Source organism: Ovis aries, chromosome 22, assembly GCF_016772045.2.
Source record: "Ovis aries strain OAR_USU_Benz2616 breed Rambouillet chromosome 22, ARS-UI_Ramb_v3.0, whole genome shotgun sequence".
NCBI lineage: Eukaryota > Metazoa > Chordata > Mammalia > Artiodactyla > Bovidae > Ovis > Ovis aries.
The window spans coordinates 19,593,779-19,618,175 of NC_056075.1; the positions used below are offsets into that span (position 1 = coordinate 19,593,779).

Here is a 24,397-nt window from a genome sequence, read left to right on the forward strand (position 1 = left end):
ACTAAATTCCACAAATTTTGATAAAATATACCTTCATATTTATTTTGAAATATTTCCTACTTTCTCTCATGATTTTTCATTTGAGCCATAGATTATTTTAAAGTGTGTTATTTAATTTCAAAGTATTTTGGTGTTTTATAGATATTTTTATTACTGATATCTAACTTAATTTCTTTGTCATCAAAACAGGCACATGAGAAGATGATCAACATTGCTAATTATTAGAGAAATGCCAACTACAAAACTATCAAACTACAAACTATCAAAACTACAATGAGGTATGACCTCACATTGGTCAGAACAGCCATCATCAAAAAAGTCTGTAAATAATAAATGCCAGAAAGGGTGTGGAAAAAAGGGAACACTCCTTCATTGTAGGTGGGAATGTAAATTGGTGCAACCACTATGGAAAACAGTAGGCAGATTCCTTAAAAAACTAAAAATAGAGTTACCATATGATTCAGCAATCCCAGTCCTGGGCATGTATCCAGAAAGGATGAACATTCTAATATGAAAAGATACATGAACCCCAATGTCCATAATTGTACTATTTACAATAGCCAAGACATGGAAGCAACCTAAAGGTCCATCAACAGGTGACTGGATAAAGAGGATGTGTGTGTGTATACACACACACACACACCGTGAAATATCACTCAGCCTTTAAAAGGATGAAGTATTGTGAAATATTGTCATTTGAAACAACATGTGTAGACTTAGAGATTATCATACTGAGTAAAGTCAGACAGAGAAAAACAAATATTATATGATATATCATATGTGGAATCTAAAAAATAATACAAATGAATTTATTTACAAAATGGAAACAGTCTCACAGACATACATAGAAAACAAATTTATGGTTACCAAAGAGGAAAGTGGGGGAGGGATAGGATTCACAGATACACACCATTATATGTAAAATAGATAAGCAATAAAAATATACTATATAATACAGGGAACTGTATTTAGCATTCTGTAATAATCCATAATAAACATAATTAGAAAAAATATATATAACTGAATCACTTTGCTGTATAACTGAAATTAATATATGGCATTGTAAATCAATTATATTTCAATTAAAAACTTATACATGATTTCAATCCTTTCAAATTTACTGAGACTTGTTTTTACAGATGAGCATATATGATCCATCTTTGTTGAATGTTCCATGTGCACTGGAAAAAAGGTACATTCAGATGCAGCCCACAACTATTAGCTAGGTCAAGCTTAATGATGATATTATTCAATCTTCTTTATCCTTCCTGTTTTTATTTTAATCTAGTTGTCCTATTAATTACTGAAAGAGATGCTTTAAAATCTCCAACTGTGACAAGAGATTTATCTATTTCTCTCCTTTTGTTCCTTTAGTTTTTTCATGGGATATTTTGAATCTCTGTTATTAGGTATTGTATTAGTTTTCTATTGCTGTTCTAAACAAATTATCACAAGCAATGGCTTAAAACAATTCAAATTTATTATCTTACAGTTCTGTAGGTTGGGCTTGCCTGGTGGCTCAGCTGGTACAGAATCCACCTGCAATGTGGGATACCTGGGTTCCATCCCTGGGTTGAGAAAATCCCCCGTAGAAAGGAACGGCTACCCACTCCAGTATTCTAGCCTGGAGAATTCCAAAGAGTCAGACACGACTAAGCGACTTTCACTTTCTGTTCTGTAGGTTAGAAACTAACATGGATCTCACTGAGTTAAAATCCAAGTGTTGGGAAGGTTGCATTCCTACTGGAAGTGCTAGGGAAGAATCCATTTCCTTGACTTTTCCAACTTCTAGAGGCTGTCCACATTCCTTAGCTCATGGCCCCCTTCTTCCATCTTCAAAAGCAACAGTAGCAGTCAAATAATTCTCACATCACATCACTCGACTTTCTTTTCTGTGGTTAAATCTTCCTATGCCTCCTCTTTTCTGACTGCCTCTTTCATTCTACTGCCTCTACTGCCTCTAGTCATTCTTGGGTCCATCTGGACAATCCAAGATAACCTCCATAGTTTAGGTCAGCAACCTTAGTTCTATCTGAAACTTTAATTCTAGGAATACAATTTCACAGTCTTCTTAAACACTGTATTCAGTTCAGTTCAGTTCAGTTGCTCAGTCTTGTCCAACCCTTTGTGACCCCATGAATCGCAGCACGCCAGGCCTCCCTGTCCATCACCAACTCCCGGAGTTCCCTCAGACTCATGTCCATCGAGTCAGTGATGCCATCCAGCCATCTCATCCTCTGTCGTCCCCTTCTCCTCCTGCCCCTAATCCCTCCCAGCATCAAAATCTTTTCCAATGAGTCAACTCTTCGCATGAGGTGGCCAAAGTACTGGAGTTTCAGCTTCAGCATCATTCCTTCCAAAGAAATCCCAGGGCTGATCTCCTTCAGAATGGACTGGTTGGATCTCCTTGCAGTCCAAGGGACTCTCAAGAGTCTTCTCCAACACCACAGTTCAAAAGCATCAATTCTTTGGTGCTCAGCTTTCTTCACAGTCCAACTCTCACATCCATACATGACCACTGGAAAAACCATAGCCTTGACTAGATGGACCTTAGTTGGCAAAGTAATGTCTCTGCTTTTGAATATACTATCTAGGTTGGTCATAACTTTTCTTCCAAGGAGTAAGCATCTTTTAATTTCATGGCTGCAATCATGATCTGCAGTGATTCTGAAGCCCCAAAATATAAAGTCTGACACTGTTTCCACATCTATTTCCCATGAAGTGTTGGGACCAGATGTTATGATCTTCGTTTTCTGAATGTTGACCTTTAAGCCAACTTTTTCACTCTCCTCTTTCGCTTTCATCAAGAGGCTTTTTAGTTCCTCTTCACTATTACTTCACATTAAAAAAAAATCTGGAACAGTATAACTCCATTTACAGCATCCTGCCTTCATCATCTTTTGTAGTATTATTGCCATATATTTTCACTCCATGTATGTTATAATCCCCATACTACAATGTTATATCTTGCATGAGTCAGGCTTTTTTAATAAATTCAGAGAAAAAATATTTATCTATAAATTTATACATTCCAAAGCATTTAATTATTTTTTGAGATCCAATTTTCATTTTGATGCTATCTGAAGAACTTCCTTTATTATTTTGGGGGCTCCAAAATCACTGCAGATGGTGACTGCAGCCATGAAATTAAAAGATGCTTACTCCTTGGAAGGAAAGTTATGATCAACCTAGACAGCATATTCAAAAGCAGAGACATTATTTTGCCGACTAAGGTCCATCTAGTCAAGGCTATGGTTTTCCAGTAGTCATGTATGGATGTGAGAGTTGGACTGTGAAGAAAGCTGAGCTCCGAAGAATTGATGCTTTTGAACTGTGGTGTTGGAGAAGACTCTTGAGAGTCCCTTGGACTGCAAGGAGATCCAACCAGTCCATTCTGAAGGAGATCAGCCCTGGGATTTCTTTGGAAGGAATGATGCTGAAGCTGAAACTCCAGTACTTTGGCCACCTCATGCGAAGAGTTGACTCATTGGAAAAGATTTTGATGCTGGGAGGGATTAGGGGCAGGAGCAGAAGGGGATGACCGAGGATGAGATGGACGTGAGTCTGAGTGAACTCCCGGAGATGGTGATGGACAGGGAGGCCTGGCATGCTGCAATTCATGGGGTCGCAAAGAGTCAGACACGACTGAGCGACTGAACTGAACTGAACTGATTATAGTATTTCTTGTAGCACAGGTCTGGTTGACTTTTGTTTGTCAAAAACATCTTTGTTTCACTTTTATTTAACAAAAAATATTTTTTCAGACAGAGAATTCTAGCTTGACTTTTTCTTTAGCACTCTTTAAAAGATGTAGTTCCACTGTTTTCTGTCCTCCATTGTTTCTGATGTCAAGTTAGCCATCAGTTGTGTCTTTGTTCTCTATGCTGTCATTTCTGTCTGTATACTTTGGAGATTTTATCCATCCTTTTGTTCTCAGCATTTTAATTATTATGCCCAGGTGTGATTTTCCTTGTATTTATCCTTCTTAGGGCTTGCCTAGCATCTTTGTTCTATAAGTTAATATTTTTCACCAAATTTGAGAGAAGTTCAGCTTTGGCTTCTAAAAGGTTTTATGCCCCATTCTCTCTCTCTTGTCCTCAGGATTCTAACTGCATAGATGTTACTTGATATTGGCAATGAGGCTGCTGAAACTTTGATAATTTTCTTCCAATATTTTCTCTGTTCTTAAACTATATAATTTCAAATGATCTATATGTAAGTTTACTAACCCTTTCTTCTGTATTTTCTAATCTTTTAGCAAGCCCACCCAGAGAGTCTTTCATTTCAGTTAGATTGGCCATGCTGCATGGCTTGTAGGAACTTAGTTCCCTGACCAAGGATCAAATCCATGCCCCTTGCGTTGGAAACGTGGAGTCCTAACCACTGGACCATCAGGGAATCCCCATCATTTCAGTTATTATTCTGTTTTTCTTTAATAATTTCATTTGGTACTTTTACATATATACTGTTTCCATGTTACTGCCAATATTTCCCTTTGTACTCACTCAAGATGGACATTTTCTCTTAATTATTTGAATATATTTGCAATTGCTTCTTTAAAATCCTTGTCAGCTAATTCTATTATCTGGGTCATCTCAGGGTTTCTAGTTATTGTTCATTCTTGGCCATGGGCCACATTTTTCTGTTTCTTTGCATTCCTAGTAATTTTTAAATTGTAAATTGTATATTGGAAAGTGCGGATGATATGCTGTAGAGATAGAAGAGTGTTAGTTTGGGATCTAGTAGGCAGTTGGATGCATATCTGGTCTTGTGGCAGCTGCAGTTTAGAATTTGTTAGGGTGCCTCTAACAATTTATATTACACATGTTGGTTACACATTAGACTTAAGGCAAATCCTTAGTCCTGGGACACAGACTTTACTCCTGGGCATAAGTCTTTTAGTTTTCACTGGAAAGCATGAGCTGTTTATCAGGCCCCTCTAAACTTGTGAGATTCAAATTTTAATCTCTGTCCCTCATGTGACAGACAGCAGCTGAAATTTCTGTTCAACATTTTCAGACTTCCAGCTGTTGTTTTTTTTACCAGGCTCCTTGGAGTCTCCCTTATATATGTACAGTTCAGAAATTAGGCAAAGATTTGAAAGAAAGTTTATTTGCATATTTGGTGTGTTGCCCCATAGCTTCTTCCGTATGAGATTTCTGCCTTTTGACTCCTTTTTCCAACATCTCAAGCCAATATGACCATGTATTTATTTTGAGTTTAAAGCCATCTCATACTGTATGGATTCTTAAGTAACCACAGATCTCACCAGTGTCATTCACTTCTTTCAGGGATTGAATAACTTCCTCTAGCTCTTTGATCTCTCTTCTGGGTGTGTGTGTATTTTTGTGTATTTCTTTATTGATTGATATTTGTTGTCCAGATTTATCATTGGTATTTGACATAAGCTATTCCTCCGTTCCTGTAATCCTAACTTCATCTCACTAACTTTTTCTGGGTTTTTGGCATGGGTTGGTGGGCAGAACAAATCATCAAGTTATATAAATCCAAGAGCATGAAAGGCCAAATCAAAATAGTCTAACTATATAGACTTATTTATTTATCACTTCACATTCAGAGTTCTGGTTGTTCAGGCTCCAAGCTCAATATCTCAGTACCTTTGGCTACCAATAGACAGATGTATATCAACAAATTCTATGCTCCTTTTCTTCCTGACAATGACTCTTGATTTACTTTACATTATTAAGAAATTTTCACCTCAGCATACTCAGGGTTAGAGAAACATGGCATTTGGCTTTAATTTTCACTGAGTCCTTCTAGCCAGGATTTCTTAGAATTGTTCTGTGACTATCCCAAGTCTTGACTAAGGAATAAATGGCAGAGACAAGGTACTACTTGTTGTCCCCAAATAAGTGTTGATCCTAGAGCCAAAAGAAATGCAACCCCATGCCTTCTTTGGGGGTATTTTTAGAGTAGTTACAAATACACGATATTTATCTTGAGAGATGGCCAATATTTTTAAAAAATAGCTAATAAACTGTATTTGCAAAAAAAATTATTTTTCCTTTAAAAAATACTTTGCTCACTTCACTGCATTTGTACTATGAGTACAAGTACTATTTGTACTTGAGTAGGGGAGAAAAAATTTCTCTGATCCCTCCCTGTCAGCCATGATAACTGAACAAGCCCTACATTCTTATCCACTAATTTTTGTACGCTGATCTCATTACTTCTCCTTAAATACTATAAAGTCTTCATTCTTTAGTCTTTATGCTACATTATCCAGATAGCTTTTGAAGACCCTGAAAAGGATTTTATCTACCCCCCCACCCCCCACCTAGAATGTAATGGGCTTCCCTGTTGACTCAGTGGTAAAGAACCTGCTTGCCAATGTAGCAGACTCAGGTTCAATCCCTGGGTTGGGAAGATCCCCTGGAGCAGGAAATGGCAACCCACTCCAGTATTCTTGTCTGGGAAATCCCATGGACAGAGGAGTCTTGCAGGCTACAGTCCATGGAGTCACAAAAGAGTTAGACATGACTAAGCCACTAAACAACTATAGCAACTAGAATTCCAATAAAGGATCACTGACTGGTTACTAAAGCAGTACCAGTTAAGAGGAGCCCACGGAGTGAGACAGACCCAGCTTTGAATCCAAAATCTGCCACTTCTTTGTAATCTTTGGATTTTATACACCTTTCTCTAAGTTGTAGAAAAATAGGGATAAAAACAGACATACGGATGGCTAACAAACACATGAAAAGATGCTCAACATCACTCATTATTAGAGAAATGCAAATCAAAACCACAATGAGGTACCACTTCACACCAGTCAGAATGGCTGCGATCCAAAAATCTGCAAGCAATAAATGCTGGAGAGGGTGTGGAGAAAAGGGAACCCTCCTACACTGTTGGTGGGAATGCAAACTAGTACAGCCACTTTGGAGAACAGTGTGGAGATTCCTTAAAAAATTGCAAATAGAACTACCGTATGACCCAGCAATCCCACTGCTGGGCATACACACCGAGGAAACCAGAATTGAAAGAGACACATGTACCCCAATGTTCATCGCAGCACTGTTTATACTAGCCAGGACATGGAAACAACCTAGATGTCCATCAGCAGATGAATGGATAAGAAAGCTGTGGTACATATACACAATGGAGTATTACTCAGCCGTTAAAAAGAATTCATTTGAATCAGTTCTGATGAGATGGATGAAACTGGAGCCGATTATACAGAGTGAAGTAAGCCAGAAAGAAAAACACCAATACAGTATACTAACACATATATATGGAATTTAGGAAGATGGCAATGACGACCCTGTATGCAAGACAGGGAAAGAGACACAGATGTGTATAACGGACTTTTGGACTCAGAGGGAGAGGGAGAGGGTGGGATGATTTGGGAGAATGACATTCTAACATGTATACTATCATGTGAAATGAATCGCCAGTCTATGTCTGACGCAGGATGCAGCATGCTTGGGGCTGGTGCATGGGGATGACCCAGAAAGATGTTATGGGGAGGGAGGTGGGAGGGGGGTTCATGTTTGGGAAAGCATGTAAGAATTAAAGATTTTAAAATTTAAAAAATAAAAAAACTAAAAGAGTTAATAAAACAAAACAGTCTTGATCTCATTTACTCGTTTCGAGGATCAGATGTAGTAATATACAGTAAAATTTCTACCACATTGTTATTATTATTATCTTTGTTGTTATTTTCTCCCATAGTAAATGCCCAATTAACAATTGTCCAAATAAGCACTTGTTGAACTGAATAAGCATTATTTTGGTAAAAGATAAAACACACAAATTACAAAAAACGGTATGAAATAAACAGTAATTGTAAGTTATGGTAAGTACTATGGAAAAACAAAGACAGAGAATTAAATAGGAGTTCTATTTTAGATAGAATCATCAGGGAAGGCCTCTTGAAGGAGATGACACATAAGCTGAATCTTAAGAGATGAGAAGGAGTCAGCTACACAAAAAAAATAAAGAAAACAACATTCCAGGCAGAGGGAATGATACACACAAAGTTCCTGAGGCAGACATTCATGTGAATCCTCTACAAACTGAAAGACCTCACCAGTGCTGTGACAGAATGAGTACAGGCAGGGTGGGATCAGAAGAGAGCCGTGACCAGACATAAAGGGCCTTAAAGGCCGGAGTAGAGAGTCTGAGAGTCTGGCTTGTGGTCTACATGCAAAGGGAAGGAACTTGAGGGAATTTAAGCAAAGGAATGACAAGATCCTCAAACCCACTCAATCCAAGGCTCACAAAGACAAACCGAAGGAGAATAAAAATTTCTGGAAGTATTTGGAACTTCTTGTGTACAGAAACTAAGAATATAAATGGAGAATAAAATATTTTTCATTATAATTAAAGTTATTGATTGCCAACAACCAAAAATTCTTTTAGGATACTTAATAAAATTATATTCACTTTTCTTTGTTTCATAACTGTCATGAATCCTAAGGGATTCTGTAACCCACCTAAAACGAAGGACAGACAGAAGGGGTAAACATGCTAAGCAGGCAGGATTAGAGTAACTCAGAAAGACGGCCATAGCTGACAGCTATGAGGGCCCAGAATGGGAATGCATGTCTGAGCTGTGAGGATCATGTTAGATGAGAGATGATTTGAAAGATGCTATGTGACATATCTCTTACAGAAACGAAGGGCAGGATTCCAGTATAAAATCGGTGAGACACTGTGAGATGCTGGACATTCCAGCACAAATTTCGTAAGGGGACTTAAAGAAAATTTAAATTTATATATCAGATAACTATCTTTACCAGTCAAGCTACCCTCGAGTAACAGGTCTCTGCCATTGTAAGCTTATTCCCTGGAACATTGATCCTTTCTCAAAACTGCTCTCTCTCTCTCTTTATATATATATATATATATATATATATACATATATATATATATATATATGTGTGTGTGTGTGTGTGTGTGTGTGTGTGTGTGTGCGCGCGCGAGCGCACATGTGTATTACTTGCTTCATATTGGTGACTCTCTTGGTACTAAATAAGACTACTGCCATTAATATAATGAAGTGTTTCTATTTTCTTATGATATATTAGATAATTAAAACTATTTACTCTCTTAAGGAAATTTATTCCCCCCGAAAGAGCTTAGGGTGGCATGCTTAGATTCCCATAACCTGTACACTAATGAAAGGTTAGTTTAAAAGTGTACACAATAGCTAAGCTTTCCAAAATGTTACCCTGTTTTTGTTTTCGTTTTTGGAAACAATTAAATTATATTACTATGAGAGCCTATGTATCATAACAATAACTTTGGAGTTAATTTTAACTATTTTTCTTGGAGGATGAAGGATAGTTTATTAAATATCAGTTATAACTTCATGACAACTACTAATCTTTCATTTCACAGCATTTGGAAATAAGTAAGAGCAAAAAAGGTGAATACCTACTGTTGCCAGGTAACTGCATCCACTGTGCTTCCTGCCACCTTCATGAATCTGTAAGAAACAGAAAAAACAAAGATGTTGCAACTTAAAGTAAGCCATATCCCCAGGGATGAAATAAGCTGAGACATAGATCAGGCCAATTCCTGGGCAACTGTGCTTTCTGAGAGGGTCCACCTCCATGGTCTATCCACAGCCTTTGAAGGTCAAAAGGTACAGAAGGTGAAAGCAATCACAATTCTAGCTCTCCATACATCCTTTACCATCTGGAAATCAATACTCCAAGACAGCATTATATCTATGTCTGTTTTCCCAATCTCATGCCTGATGGCTCCCACATTGCTTTCCCTGTGATCACCACCTATCTTTTTCATCTCCTATTTTCTGAGAACTTTGAGATCTACTAAGAAATAAACAATAACATTTTCCAAGGAAGACAGCACAACATATGCCTTTGGAAACCCTCTCTTCCTATAGAGAAAATGGGAAAATGCAGTTTACTTATGTAAGTATAAGTCGCTCAGTTGTGTCCGACTTTTTGTGACTGCATGGACTGTAGCCCACCAGGCTCCTCCATCCATGGGATTCTCCAGGCAAGTATACTGAAGTGGGTTGCCATTTCCTTCTCCAGGGGATCTTCCCAATCCAGGAATTGACCCTGGGTCTCTTGCACTGAATGCAGATTCTTTACCATCTGAGCCACCAGGAAGCTCATGTAAGTATGGTGGTGGTTTAGTCATTCAATCGTGTCCGACTCTTTGTGACCCCATGGACTGTAGCATGCCAGGCTCCTCTGTCCGTGGGATTTTCCAGGCAAGAATACTGGAGTAGGTTGCCATTGTTAAATATGCAGTAGTGATGGACTGCCACACCTGTCTGAGTGTAGAAACTTGAGCACAACATAGAGAAACTTAACCATTTCTGGAGCAGTTAAATAGAGAACTGAGTTTCCCAATCAGCATGCTCAGCTGTTTTCCTGAAAGGCACTCAGCAAAGTCTTGCTAGTAACTCGCCACCCTCCTGTGCCCTTTGAGGTTCCATCAGAAACACTGGGCCAGAAGAAAGCACCCAAGGCCACATAGATTCCATGTTGTCATTGTTGTTGTTTAGTTCTTCAGTTGTGTTTGACTTTTTTGCAATCCCGTGGACTGTAGCTAGCCAGGCTCCTCTGTACATGGAATTTTCCAGGCAAGAATATGTTTCCTACTCCAGGGCATCTTCCTGATCCAGGCATCGAATCCATGTCTCTTGAGTCTCCTGCATTGGCAGGTAGATTAGTAACCACTTGCCACCTGGGAAGCCCAACTGGCTAGAGAAGTAGTATTTCTAGACATCCTAAACAGATCTTTTTTATGGACTCATGCCACCCCTTCTAGGAGTACTTCTTTTGGAAGCAGGACACAGGTAGCCTCTACTTTTGGAGCCCATGGATTTCTCTTTCTCTTCTCCTCTCCTTTCTCTAGCCCAGAAAAACCGCTTGAATCTGGGAGAGTAGCTCCACTCTCCTCACTATTTCAAGTTCTATGCCCAGAATTCTTTCTTTAAAATTCAAAAGCCAGAAAGGCTTGTACATTCTCTTCTCCATCGTTTCATGTCCCACCCCGGAGCCAATAAGTACACATTCTTGAATAGAGAGGAGGAAAACGGAAAAGTCCAGGGAGAGGGGAAAACAGATTAGGATCCAAAATACTATCCCTGTCACATATGCACTCTAAGCTGCAGAGACCAAGTAGGAAAACCCAAAAATTAAGAAGGGGAAATGAAACTGAGTACCCCCTTCCCAGGATATTTCAGAAATTAGAAAGCCTAGACAAACTTAGACACAAGTGTCATTAAGTATTGGGTTGGCAAAAATGTTTGCTTGGGTTTTTCCATAAGGTGTTACAGAAAAGCTAAATAAACCCTTTGGCCAACCCTGCGTGTCTGTGTGTTTACATGGGCTTTACTCTTACAAAATTATTTCTAAAATCTCTGAAAAGTAAAATCATCTCTATTTACATACAAAAAAGACCATAATGAAAATTACACTGATATTTATCGTGCTTTCTCATTAAAATTTTTTTCAGTTTTCTATGCTTATAATTTCACATAACTCTCAAAACAGCCCTGGTAGGCAGATATTTCTAATAATATAGTGGAGATGGCTAAGTCACATAGAGGTTATGTGACTTGTTCAAATTCATATCGTAAGGCAGACTAAATTCAGGTTTTCTGATTCCAAATGCTATGTTGTTTTCAAGCTGTTTTCACTAAGGCCAAGAAGTACATAACAACTCTAAAATGCAAAAAAAAAAAAAAAAAGTTGAATTTTTGCCTTGAGAAAGCACTACCCTATATTTTTTTTAAAAGTAAAAAGCCCTCAGCACCTCATTTGCTTGTTGACTTCCTCTCACAGACTTGAGCATTTCAGTGTTATCTGTAAGGCAAGGAATGTACTGGAGCAAAAGTGTCGAAAGGTGACTGAGTCAGAGCCTCTGCTATGCAACAACCACAGTAAAGCTGAAAAGACAGACAATGAGACAAGCTAGCAGTGCCTTTGTGCTGCGCTACTGGTGTGAACTAACTGCTGGGGCAGAGCAGTCACGGGAGTAGCTAGCTCTACCTTCTGTGGTGTTAAAAGAGGGATAAGCACCGAGTAAAGCTTCATATCTCACAAGACATTGAATCTCATATTGAAAGAAGGGTAGGATTTTGCCCTAAAAAGCAGGTCAGGCATAGGAACAGCTTGAGTAAAGCCAGATAGAGTCAAGGTGAGTATTTTCTCAGGAGTCCAGGATATGTGGATGTCAGGGGACAGGTAGGAAGTTATCTGACAGACTAGTCACATAACTGGTCCATGATGCTGACACATCCGGCCTTTATTCATTCCTTAACATCCTGGTACAAGTTGACGTTTTATTTATCTCTGTATGATTAGCACCCAACACAGTATTGTAAAATACAGCTAGCTCCTCCTGCCTGTTGGATTTATCCTGTGCTTAAGCAAGTGGAGTGTCAGGCTCAAACATGAGTTTTAAGAAGATCACTTTGGCTACAGTAAAGGTGAAAAGTAGCGGTGTGGATAAATTGGTGGGAGATGACTGCAGAGTTATGGGAAGCTTTGAAATGTGGGAATGAATAAAGACACAATTGAAAAAACAATGTTGGTGCATCCAAGAGGGTTTGGCAAGGGTGAGTTTAAGCGAAGAAAGGGTGTAAGACAGAGTGTGAGAGAGAATCCCGAAGTTTTAATTGCAGTAATGCCATTGCCTAAGACGGGCAATACTGGGATAGACTTTAATGCTGGTGTTGCTGAATGTATTCCAATTCTTCTGAAAATGCCACAAAGAACTTGAAGCAAATGGTCACTGATGATAACAGTTATGCATTCACAAGAAAATTAGGGGTAAAATGCCCTTTCTGGCTAAAAGGTTCTGGACAGGCAATTAAGAACACATCAAATTTGGTGTCTTAGAAACTGGAAACTTGTCTTTTATGATATTATGATCTGGAGTTCCTCATATGCTTTGGATAGTTTGTTCTGCTAAAGGTTGATAATTAAGTCTTTAAATAACCTTCCAGTATCAAAAGTTATATTACAAAAGAACGGGAAAACTAGCATTAGCATCAGGAGGATTTAAAATAATGCAAAAGTTTTCTCCCCACACTCCTACCTTATCCTCAAAGAAAATCTATAATTAAATGCAAAATACACTGGATCCATATATGTAATGTTATATAGTTTACAGAGAAATATTTTTAAATTGAGTGTAGGAAAAGACCTACCATGGACTGGGAAAATCAATTTATTCTTCCTAACCTAATTTACGGGTTTGATGAAATTCTAATTAAAAAAAAAAACACCAGATATTTTTGAAACTTTGCAAAATCATTCTAACATTAATCTGAAAGAAGCCAAGAATGTTCTGAAGAAAAATTGGAATACCAAAGGGATATTTATTTGATCTACCACATATTAAAATACACCATAAAACCTGCAATTATTAAAACATTCCTAGGAGTTAGTCAGGAGATCTTAGGAATTAGTAAAGAGATCAGGAATTAGTAAGGACATCTATGGAACAGAAGGGGATTTTTATAAAAATTTATATATAAGAATCTATTACATGGAAAAGAATTTAGTATGTGAAAAATTGAAGCATATTTTTAATGGTTTCATGTGATTTGTGACTATTTGGAAAAAAAGTAAAGTTAGATCCTTAGCTAAGGTCTTATTTTGTAAAATAAATCAAAATATTAAAATATAGTTTTGTTTATATTATTTTATATAGTTTATATTATTCAATATAATATTTTTTAAAAATGACAATCTCAATTTAATATGTTTAGACCAATATTATTATTTTAACTTTGGTAGCACATTTAAGCAGTAGGAAAGTTGAGGGAAAAACATTATTAAATATTTGTTCACATGAAAATTTTTGTAAACTACATTCTTCCTTTTTCTTTCTTAGCAAAGTAATGAGAACAACTTCAAAAACATGGGAGCATTTCTACACTTATTCTGAGGAAGAAGAATCTAATTCAGAAATAATGTCAAACAAAATATGCATTTCCAAATACTACTACCAGGATGACTTTTTTCTTGGGGATGGTTTTGGTCACCACCTCCTGTACAATGTTAGAAACATCTGTCCATAGTTGTTCAGGCACTCTGTCTAGAGATCTAGTCCCTTGAATCTATTCATCACATGACGGATTTTATTTTCTTGGGCTCCAAAATTGCTGCAGATGGTTACTGAAGCCATAAAATTAGAAGACACTTGCTCCTTGGAAGAAAAGCTATAACAAACCTAGACAGCATATTAAAAAGCAGAGACATCACTTTGCTGACAAGGGTCCCTGTAGTCAAAGCTGTGGTTTTCCAGTAGTCATATATATGAGAGTTGGACTATAAAGAAGGCCGAGCACCAAAGAATTGATGCTTTTGAATTGTGATGCTGGAGAAGACTCTTGAGAGTCCCTTCGATAGCAAGGAGATCAAACCAGTCAATCCTCAAGGAAATCAAGCATAATATTCATTTGAAGGACTGATCTAAAGCTGAAGATCCAATTCTTTGGCCACCTGATGCGAAGCACTGACTTATTGGAAAAGACCTTGATGTTAGGAAAGAATGAAGGCAGGAGAAGAAGTGGGTAACAGAGGATGAGACAGTTGGATGGCATCACTGACTCAATGGACATGAATTTGAGCAAACTCCAGGAGATAGTGAAGGAGAGGGAAGCCTGATGTGTTGCAGTCCATGGGTCACAGAGTCGGACATGACTTAGAGACTGAACAACAACAACCAGGATCACTAAACACACTTTTGTTTTTTGAGAAGTATAGAAAATTCACCTAAAATGGAACAAATTTTCTGCTTTCAGAACCCTTTGAATGATTTCTTAAAAATCTAGAAAAACAAAAACCAAGCACAGAAATAACACTTGAAAGGAAACTGATTAGACAAAACTCCACAGAATAGAAGAATTGTTGACTTCTTCTTAGCCCCATGTTCCCCCTCTGAAAATTAGGATTTTTTTTTATATCTACTGTGTATCTGTATCATTTCCATACTCTGTTTTTATATCTATACTGGCAATGAGCAAGACGACAAGTCCAAAAAGATTATAAATTTCTGTGTTTAAATCTAACATTGATGGATTCCTCTGCTCCCTAGTTTTGCCTGTTTCTCAGAAACTGGCCCAAACCACATAAATGAATAACTTCAACACAGCTGCAGAATGCTCAGCAATAGTAATATTAGAGGTGGAATAACATGTACAGAGACTAGTGCTGTCAGGAGTGAAATACCACTGGGAAAGTGAAATTCCATTTAGGGTCCAGTATTATCCAAGGATTTTCAACCATCCACTTCCATTCTAATCCCTAGATTTAGGTCTATGAATGAACAAGTAAAAGATGACCTAGGATGTGAATAATGACAAAAAGGGAAGATCTTGGGTTTTCCAAGGTTGGATGTCTCCATACCTGAATTATGAAAGCAGGAATCCTGGATGATTATTTCAGAGAACAGAAGATGTCTGCCCTCATGCTGACATCCAGTCATGCAAAAAGGGACAAGAGAAGCAAGGGGCAGGGACCTCTACCTAAGGAAATTGGCTAACGCCAGGTAGACCTTTCAGGCAGGTTGAAGGGATCTTTCCCACTGGAGCAAATATGCTGCTATGGAAAAGAACAAAATATCCCCTTACATTGTGAGAGTTCCTTTCCTCCCCCAAGGGACCCCAAATCTGGGAGAGTTTCTTTCCTTTGTTATCCACCTGCACATATGACGTATCTAAAATATTGTTGAGCCTTCTCTCCCAGGGCATATCACAGCTCCCTCTTATAATAAGGCACATCTTTATTCATGGTCTTTGGGGTTTGAATTCTACTTTTGGACCATAGAGTGTAACCCTAAAAACTAGTTTCTGAATTTTGCTCCCAGGAAAGAGGATAAATCCTTCATGAGGAAGTGGATGTCTAAACGACTATAAACATCAATAAGAGTGTAGGAGCCTGATCCTTCTTTTCCTTGCTCACAAACAGAATCTTTGGTTGTGTAACTAACATGAATAAGATGTGAGAGCCATTCTACACAAAAGCTAGGAAAAGCTTGTGAGGAAATTATTCATTTTGAGTTATAGCAAACCACGCATCTTCCATTTAGTCCAAAGCTATTTACATTTCCATGGCTAATTATATATTAAGCTGCTGCTGCTAAGTCACTTTAGTCGTGTCCGACTCTGTGCAACCCCATAGACAGTAGCCCACCAGGCTCCCCCATCCCTCGGATTCTTCAGGCAAGAACACTGGAGTGGGTTCCCATTTCCTTCTCCAATGCATGAAAGTGAAAAGTGAAAGTGAAGTCGCTCAGTCGTGTCCAACTCTTAGCGACCTCATGGACTGCAGCCTACCAGGCTCCTCCATCCATGGGATTTTCCAGGCAGGAGTACTGTACTAGGTTAATTATATATTATGCTCTGTAACAAATAAAATGCTGATTTATTTCTCCCCTGGATCTCCTGTTCAAAATGCCAACATTTAGGTCCTATCCCCACACATTCTGGTTTGGTAGGTCTGGGCTGGAGACTAAGAATCATGTTGCATTTTTAAACAAAGATACTCATAGCAGCTCTGTTCATAATAAAAAACAATAGGACTAAATGTCCTTCAGTGAGTGAACGGTTAAACAAAGTGTAGTCCACCCATATCATGGAATACTAACCAGCAATGAAAAGGAACCAATTATTGACACGCACAACAAACTGGTTGAATATCCAGGGAATTATGCTGAGTGGCAATCCAGTCCTAAAAGGTTGTATGTATATTATTCTATTTATATAACATTTTTGAAATTACAAAATTATAGAAATAGAGAACAAATAAGTGTTGGCAGAAGTTTTAAGAAACAGCAAGAATGAGCAGGGTAAAAGAGCTACATGAAAAAAGAAAGAGCTACATGAGATACTCCTGTGGTGATGGAAATTGTCTGTTTCTTTACTGTATCAATGCCAGTGTCCTGGTGGTGATACTATCCCATAGTTTCACAAGAGGTCACTATTGGGAGAAACTGGGTAAAGGGGACTTGGGATTTCTCTGGACTAAATATCATGCTGCATTTTAAAGAAGCTTTCCAGGTACTTCCAACACAGGATGACTATGGGCCACACCTTTTACAAAATGACCTATTAGGATAGGCCATTCATAGAGAAAAAAATAAGGTTCTAAGGGAAAGTAGAATGGGAAAGTGAGGAAAGAAATGCAAAAAAGAAAGTGAAGAAGAATATTTCCCAAGACCATATGTGTTAAATTTTAATCTATGACCCAGGACTCCAGTCTCCTTCTACAATATTCTTTCTATTCCTTATCTGACTTTTCTGACAACAGAAGATGAGAAAAACATCCTTCATCATAACAGTAATAACTGCTAATCTTCAGCTTGGGTCAGGGATTAGGCTGTTTCTCTAATCAAGAAAGAAGTTTTGTCCAGGAAAAAAAAAGAAAAAGAAAAGAAAGCAAGTTTAGAAGTAGGTATTAGCATAATATTAGCATAATTAGCATATATTATTAGCATAATTCTCAGTTAGGGAGCAGACCTTTGCAGTAGCCAGTGCTTCCTTGTTAATTAGCACTGAACAGCTGCTGGGAGGCCTTGCCTCTCTCTAGAGGCAGAGATGGAAATTCTCTTCTTATGAACTAAGAGGAATAAATTGTTTTCTCCTCTTGTATTTTAAGTCATATAACTCTTTCATAGTTGAAATAAAACAGAATGGTTATTAGGAATAACTGTTAATAATAATTTCTCTGTGCACCAAACCGTCCCCAGCTGTGCAACTTCCCACTCCGAACAAGAATTCAGTATAAGTAGGTTTGCAGGCAGGAGCTGTGATCACCCTCATTAAAATGACATGTTATTGCAGCTAATCTTTCTAGTTCTCATCTTAATTCAGTTCTTTGAACTGCTTAGAGGGCTACATTGAATCATATGCAAGAAGTCGTTAGGAAAAACCTTGCCTTTTTATCTTTGAAATACCCTTGTTTTTAACAATTGTAGCTGATGTTTCTTTAGGTGTCAATTGTGCCAGGAACCACACTAAGCACTTTAAATTCATTATCTCATTTAACTTCACAACATGCCTAAGAAATAGGTAATTTCATTTGCCTCATTTTACCAGTGAGGAGACTGAGGTTTTAAAGAGATTAAAGAATTCCTCAAGGTGACCTTGAGTTGGTCCATAAAGAAGGCCAAGCACCAAATAATTGATGCTTTTGAACTGTGATTTAGGAGAAGACACTTGAAAGTCTCTTGGACTGCAAGGAGATCAAACCAATCAATCCTAAAGAAAATCAATCCTGAATATTAATTGGAAGGGCTATGCTGAAGCTAAAGCTGAAGCTTGACCACATGATGTGAAGAGCTGATTCATTGGAAAAGACCCTGGTGCTGGGAAAGACTGAAGGCAGGGGGCAAAGGGGACGACAGAGGACCAGATGGTTGGATGGCATCACTGACTCAATGGACATGAGTTTGAGCAAGCTCCAGGAGATGGTGAAGGACAGGGGAGCCTGGCGTGCTGCAGTCCATGGGATCGCAAAGAGTAGGACACAACCGAGCAACTGAACAACAGCAACAAGGTGACCTAACTAGATGCTGATCTGGGTCTCATCTGGTTCTAGAGTGTATGCACTTTACCACCCTGATATTTCCACCCTCGTCTTCAGTCCTGCTACACTGACTCACTACAGGAAAACAGAAAGCTGCTGTTAATGTTTTTCTGGAGGAAGGGACCCATGAGGTCAGAAATGCCCAGGGCCCACAAAAGTCATGAGAGCTTGTGTATAGGAACATAGTGAACTTTCCATCCTTATCCACCCATACTGCTTTCACTATTGTCTATTTGCCACTTTGAGTACAAGTGAAGCCTATAAATTAGCATTAGGCACTTCATAGAAGTTTTGGTAATTAGACGCAACTAAAGATAGAAATTTTGGATAGAAAAAGGCAATTTTCCTATTTCTGGTTTGCAGATTATTGAGTTTATAGCATATATCATGTGGTCTACTGCGATGGAAAAGACCATTATTTGCTTCCTAATTCTCTTCTGCTTTTATCATCTTTGCCCAAATTAGAATACTTTCCATAGCTTTCTGGGCCTCCATGGGAGCTAAAGGCCCTGTCTAGCTTTCTGTTCTAACCCAGCTTCAAGTTAGAATATGCTACCAGCAACTCTATAGAATGTTAGGATAACTTCCATTCCTCATTCAACAAATTTGAGCACCCACAAAGTATTATACTAGGCTTTTTGCCAGTACTGAATATACATTAGGAAATACCACAGACAACTTCCTGCTCTCATGAAGTTTATAATCTATATGAAACAAATAATAAATATGCAGTTTTGTGATAAATGCAATAATGAGAACTAACAGTGTGCTGATGGAGAATCACTTAGCAAGGCTAGTCAAGAAAGGACTCTGATGGATGAGGTGAAATCAGTAATGTGGCAAGCTGAGAGAATAATTTAGGTACAAAGAAGAGCATATGTTGTGCAACTCCATCTTATCCACCCTGCTGAAAAAAAAAGAGAGGGAGAAGCTTAACACATGCCAGGCCAGTGAGGCTTGAGTGTAGTAAGAAAAAGGGAAATATAGAGAAGACGAGAATGAAGAGCTGAGAAGCAGCCAGATCATTTGTCATAGAGCCTTGCTGGTATGGCAAGGAGATTCAATTTTATTCTAAGAACAATGAATAGTCGTTAAAGAGTCTTTATCAAATGACTGACAGCATGGGAATTATGTTTTTAAAAGATTTTCTGGCAATTGTGTGGTGAATAGATTGGAGAGGACAGTGGGTTAGTCACTCAGTCATGTCCGACTCTTTGTGACCCCATGGACTGTGCCTGCCAGGCTCTTCTGTCCATGAAATTCTCCAGGCAAGAATACTGGAGTGGGTTGCCATTCCATTCTCTAGGGGCTCTTCCTGACCCAGGGACTGAACCCAGGAGTCCTGCATTGCAGGCAGATTCTTTACCATCTGAGCCACCAGGGAATGTTAGAGAGGACAGGAATGGAAGCAAATAGACCAGTCATGGGGCTATTGAAGTGGTCCAAGTTCTGAGTTCTCCAAATTGTAACTCTTCTGTTATTGTTTTCTTTATGGCCATCTCTCACCTAAAGCAGGGCTCACATTCCAAGTCAGCGTTGTCCAAACACATTAGTGGAACACTAGTCTCTCAAGATATTCCCTGAAAACAAGACTATGGTCAAATAAATTTTTAAAATTCTATGTGCTAAATACCCTTCTTGGAGATTCAGAATGTAAACTAATGTAATAAAGATGCTAGGAAGTGTTTCAGTACATTTGTGTATTTCAGTATTTCTCAAACTTACTTGACTATGGACATTTTACTTCCCCCTCCCGCCACATAATGCTATTATTTTGCAGGACTGGTATTTTCCAGAGCATATTTAAGGAAATGCTGCCATAAGTCATTCTAACCAAAGGTTAACTCCATGTGCATGGTTTACTGGGCCTCCTCTTCTCCACGTCTGTCAGCCCCTCTGCAGACAGATTTTCATATTAAGCTCTTGGCTTGGTCACTCTTTCTTACCTCACCCTCTCTCGACTCTGAGCCTATCTGCAAGGCAAATTCTCATCTTTTCTGAGAGTCCATGTTCTCTGGGTTGCCACTTCCTCACTCTGATTATTCGGTCAATAAGCTTTCATCTGTCTATTGTCTTAGAGAAATCTGTCAAAAGTCTCTCACCTGCACATGATCCCTCTTTCGTGTGTTTGTTATTAAGTATTGTTCTTTATCAGTTTTAAAAGGAGTTGGGATGGTGGTACCAGAAGAAAGTGGACCTTGTGATCAGATCACCATCTTCAACTTGAAACACACCCAATATAGTTTAAAATCATTTTTTGTTGCTACAGAGATATTATTTCCTGAGTATGAATATGTGTTCATTTTGGTGTATCTTTTTTTTTGAAAATGTCCCTTTTCTGCATGTGATGGCTCTTGAATGAGAGATGCTAACTTCAAAAGGTGGGAATCATCCTCTATTAATTCCTCCTATTCTCTCACCTCCACCTTACTGAGATATCCATCAGTAAAGCATGTCTATCTTAACTTCTCTCCATTTCTTCTGCCATTACCTTAATCTAATTAAACATAACTCATGGTGAAAACCTCCTTACGGAGCTCTTTTGATTTCTTACTTTTGCACATTATTTGGCACACAAAATATAGTAGATTCTGGTACGTGCTGCTGCCCTTATAAAAGCTCCATAATAGCTTTCCATTGCTCAGAGGATAAAATATACAACCTCTTTACCACGGTATACATGATTCAGTAATAATATGATCCTTGCTTGTCTATGTAGTCTCATCTCCTACTGCTCTCCTTTTGGTCACTATAATGCCCATCTTTCTGTTGCTCAAATGCCTTAATTTTGTTTCTAACTCAGGACATTGACAAACATGACCAACCACCTCTAACTAAAACTTTCTTCACTTTACACTTTGAACAATTGGTTCCTTCTCTTTTTTTCATTCATGGCTTAAATATATTGTTCCTCAGATAAACTGTCTCTGATTACCTTGTCTAAATAAGTCTTCCAACTCCAGATATCCATTTAATTCACAGAATTACACACAATTTGGGATAATTGATTTGTTTTCTTATTTACTATGGTTCGGTTTTTTAGGACTTCCCTGGTGGCTTAGGCAGTAAAGGATCTACCTGCAATGCAGGAGACCCGGGTTCTATCCCTGCATTGAACCAGGGTCAGGAAGATTCCCCAGAGAAGGATGTGGCTACCCACTCCAGGATTCTTGCCCAGAAAATTTCACGGACAGAGGAGCCTGGAGGGCTACAACCCATGGAGTTGCAAAGACTCCATGACTGTGTGACTGCCACTATTTTTATTGTCTGGCTAAGCTCCAAGAGAGTAAGAGTTACTTTGGTTTTATTCGTCAATATAAACCCAACACTTAAGCCAGGATCAAACACAAAATAGGTGTTCAATAAATGTTTATTGAGAGATAATTTAGTACTAATTTCACTATAACTTAAAAGCCCCCAAAGAAGCCTGAGTGAACCTCTTTTCATCGAATAACTGCTTTTCTTGACATTGCCACATCACCAAAAATAGATTCGGTCCTCATTCTATACTAGATCCAACAATAAACTCCAAATAAGTTGAAAGAGCCTAACCTTGAAAATTAAAACATTTGTAAAAGGCTAGATAAAATTGAAAGCTTTATCCTAATTGTATAAGGAAAGAAACAGAGAAGATAATCAATAAGAAAATAGACAAGAACAACTATCATAAAAAGTAACTTCTGAAATAATAAAAACATATTTCAAAGTAATAAGCAATACATTAAGATAAAATTGTCATTACATACATGATGCATAAAAGTTTGAAAAAGAAAAGCAGAGAAAAATGATAAAACCCTAAAGAACACTACTTCATGCCTTTAGATAAAAATCAATAACTGGGAAGAGCCACTTCCTGAGTGAGGAAATGAAAATAATAAAACATGCATTTTATTAAGTACTTCCCATATTCCAGGCAACATGGTAGTCCCTGAAGACACAAACATGAAGATTCTATCTCTGCTTTTTCATATCCTAACTGGGGGAAATAGTCCTGTATAGTCCAGTAAATACCCAAGTAGTTTTAAACTTAAAAATTAGTTTGGTTCTAAAAAAACTAAAGCTGTTCCTACATTCTGAAGGCTGCAGAATCAATAAAACATTGACTGAGTTCTGGTCCTAGTTGACAGTCTGTTGGGGGAGGCAGATATGCAAATAAAAAGTATCATCAATTTGGTAAGTACTATAGCAGAAAAGTAAAGTACCATATAAGGACAGAAGGGGGTGACAAGAAATCCTGCCCCAAGTTGTGAGAGAAGATCTATTGGAAAGAAGAAAAATGAGGGAAGAGAGTGGTATTCCAAAGAAAATGATACAAAATAAAAAGGTGCAAAGGTAAAAAAGTATGGCATCTTCTAAGATGGACATATATTTTTGATGTACTGAGGGCAGCTTGTGCAAGGGTATGTAGCTGCTGACTAGCTGCAAAGAAGGCAGGCACTGGACCCTAGAGGCCAGGTGTACATGTGAAAGGGTTTGAATTTCAAGCAAGAGTGACTTGACCGCATGTAGCATTTTTAAAAATCTAGGTATGGAGAAATCTGTTCAAGAAGAAAAATGATAAGGTTTAAAATAAAAATGAAAAGATGGGATATGAGTGATACTAACAAGTCAGAAATAACAAAACTTAATAACTAACTAATGATACTTGCTCCTTGGAAGGAAAGCTATGACAAACCTGCACAGCATATTAGAAAAGCAGAGATATCACTTTGCTGACAGAGGTACCTATAGTCAGTGCTATGGTTTTTCCAGTGGTCATGTACAGATATGATAGTTAGACCGTAAAAAAGGTTGAGAGCTGAAGAATTGATGCTTTCGAATTGTGGTGCTGAAGACTCTTGACAGTCCCTTAGACAGCAAGGATATCAAACCAGTCAATACTATAGGAAATCAACCCTGAATATTCATCAGGACTGTTACTAAAGCTGAAGCTCCAATACTTTGGCCACCTGATGCAAAGAGCAGGCTCATTGGAAGAGACACTGATACTGGGAAAGATTGAAAGCAAAAGGAGAAGGGGGCGGCAGAGAATGAGGTGGTTAGATAGCATCATCAACTCAATGGACATGAATCTGAGCAAACTCTAGGAGATAATGGAGCACAGAGGAGCCTGGCATGCTGCAGTCCATGAGGTCGCAAAAAGTCAGACATGACTTAGTGACTGGACTCCAACAACAAATGGCGTCTGTGAACAAAGGAGAGGAATGCATCTAAAATGCCCACCTAGTCTGCGCCTCAGGCAAAATGGTTATTGTGTCATTAGGCAAATGTGGGATAAGGGGAAAGGAGACGACAGTAAGTTTTCAAAAATGTTTGGTTCTTTTCACAGTTTACAGGATTCAAATTTAAACAACCATGACATATAATCTTGCATTAATTAAAATACAGTACATTAATAAAAATAATACTCATTGCTGTGGGTATTGGGGGAAAAGATACACTAATACATTATGGCCCTGCAACCTGGTGAAACTGTTCTGAAAAGAAATCTGGCAACAAATACAAGAGCCATAAAAATTATCATATACTCTGATCCAGAAACTCAGCTTTTTGGAATACAGCCCAAGGATGTAATTCAAAAGACATAAAAAAAAACTATTTGTATAAAGATGTTTACAACTGTGGTATATATTCCAGACAAAAATTGGAAACAGCCCAAATGCCCAACAGTGAGGGGTTGTTTAGGCAGACTCAGTACATCAATGCACTGGAATATTTTATTGGTATTAAGAATGACAAATATGAGAACTATGTAGAAATAAGGAAAGGGCAATATAAAACAATGAGCAAAGAAAGGCAGAATTTAAAATGATGCATATACAATGATCACAGCTATGTAAAATTTT

The 24,397-nt window shown here is 38.1% G+C and overlaps 1 protein-coding gene across 1 annotated transcript in view; it reads right to left on the reverse strand.

Annotated features, from left to right (window-relative positions):
* HPSE2 (heparanase 2 (inactive)) overlaps positions 1-24,397 on the reverse strand; it is a 695,926-nt gene that overhangs the window by 231,905 nt on the left and 439,624 nt on the right. The window contains exon 6 of the mRNA XM_042238951.1: positions 9,407-9,454. Within this exon, the coding sequence (XP_042094885.1) occupies positions 9,407-9,454 (48 nt within the window). The remainder of the gene's footprint in view (positions 1-9,406; positions 9,455-24,397) is intronic.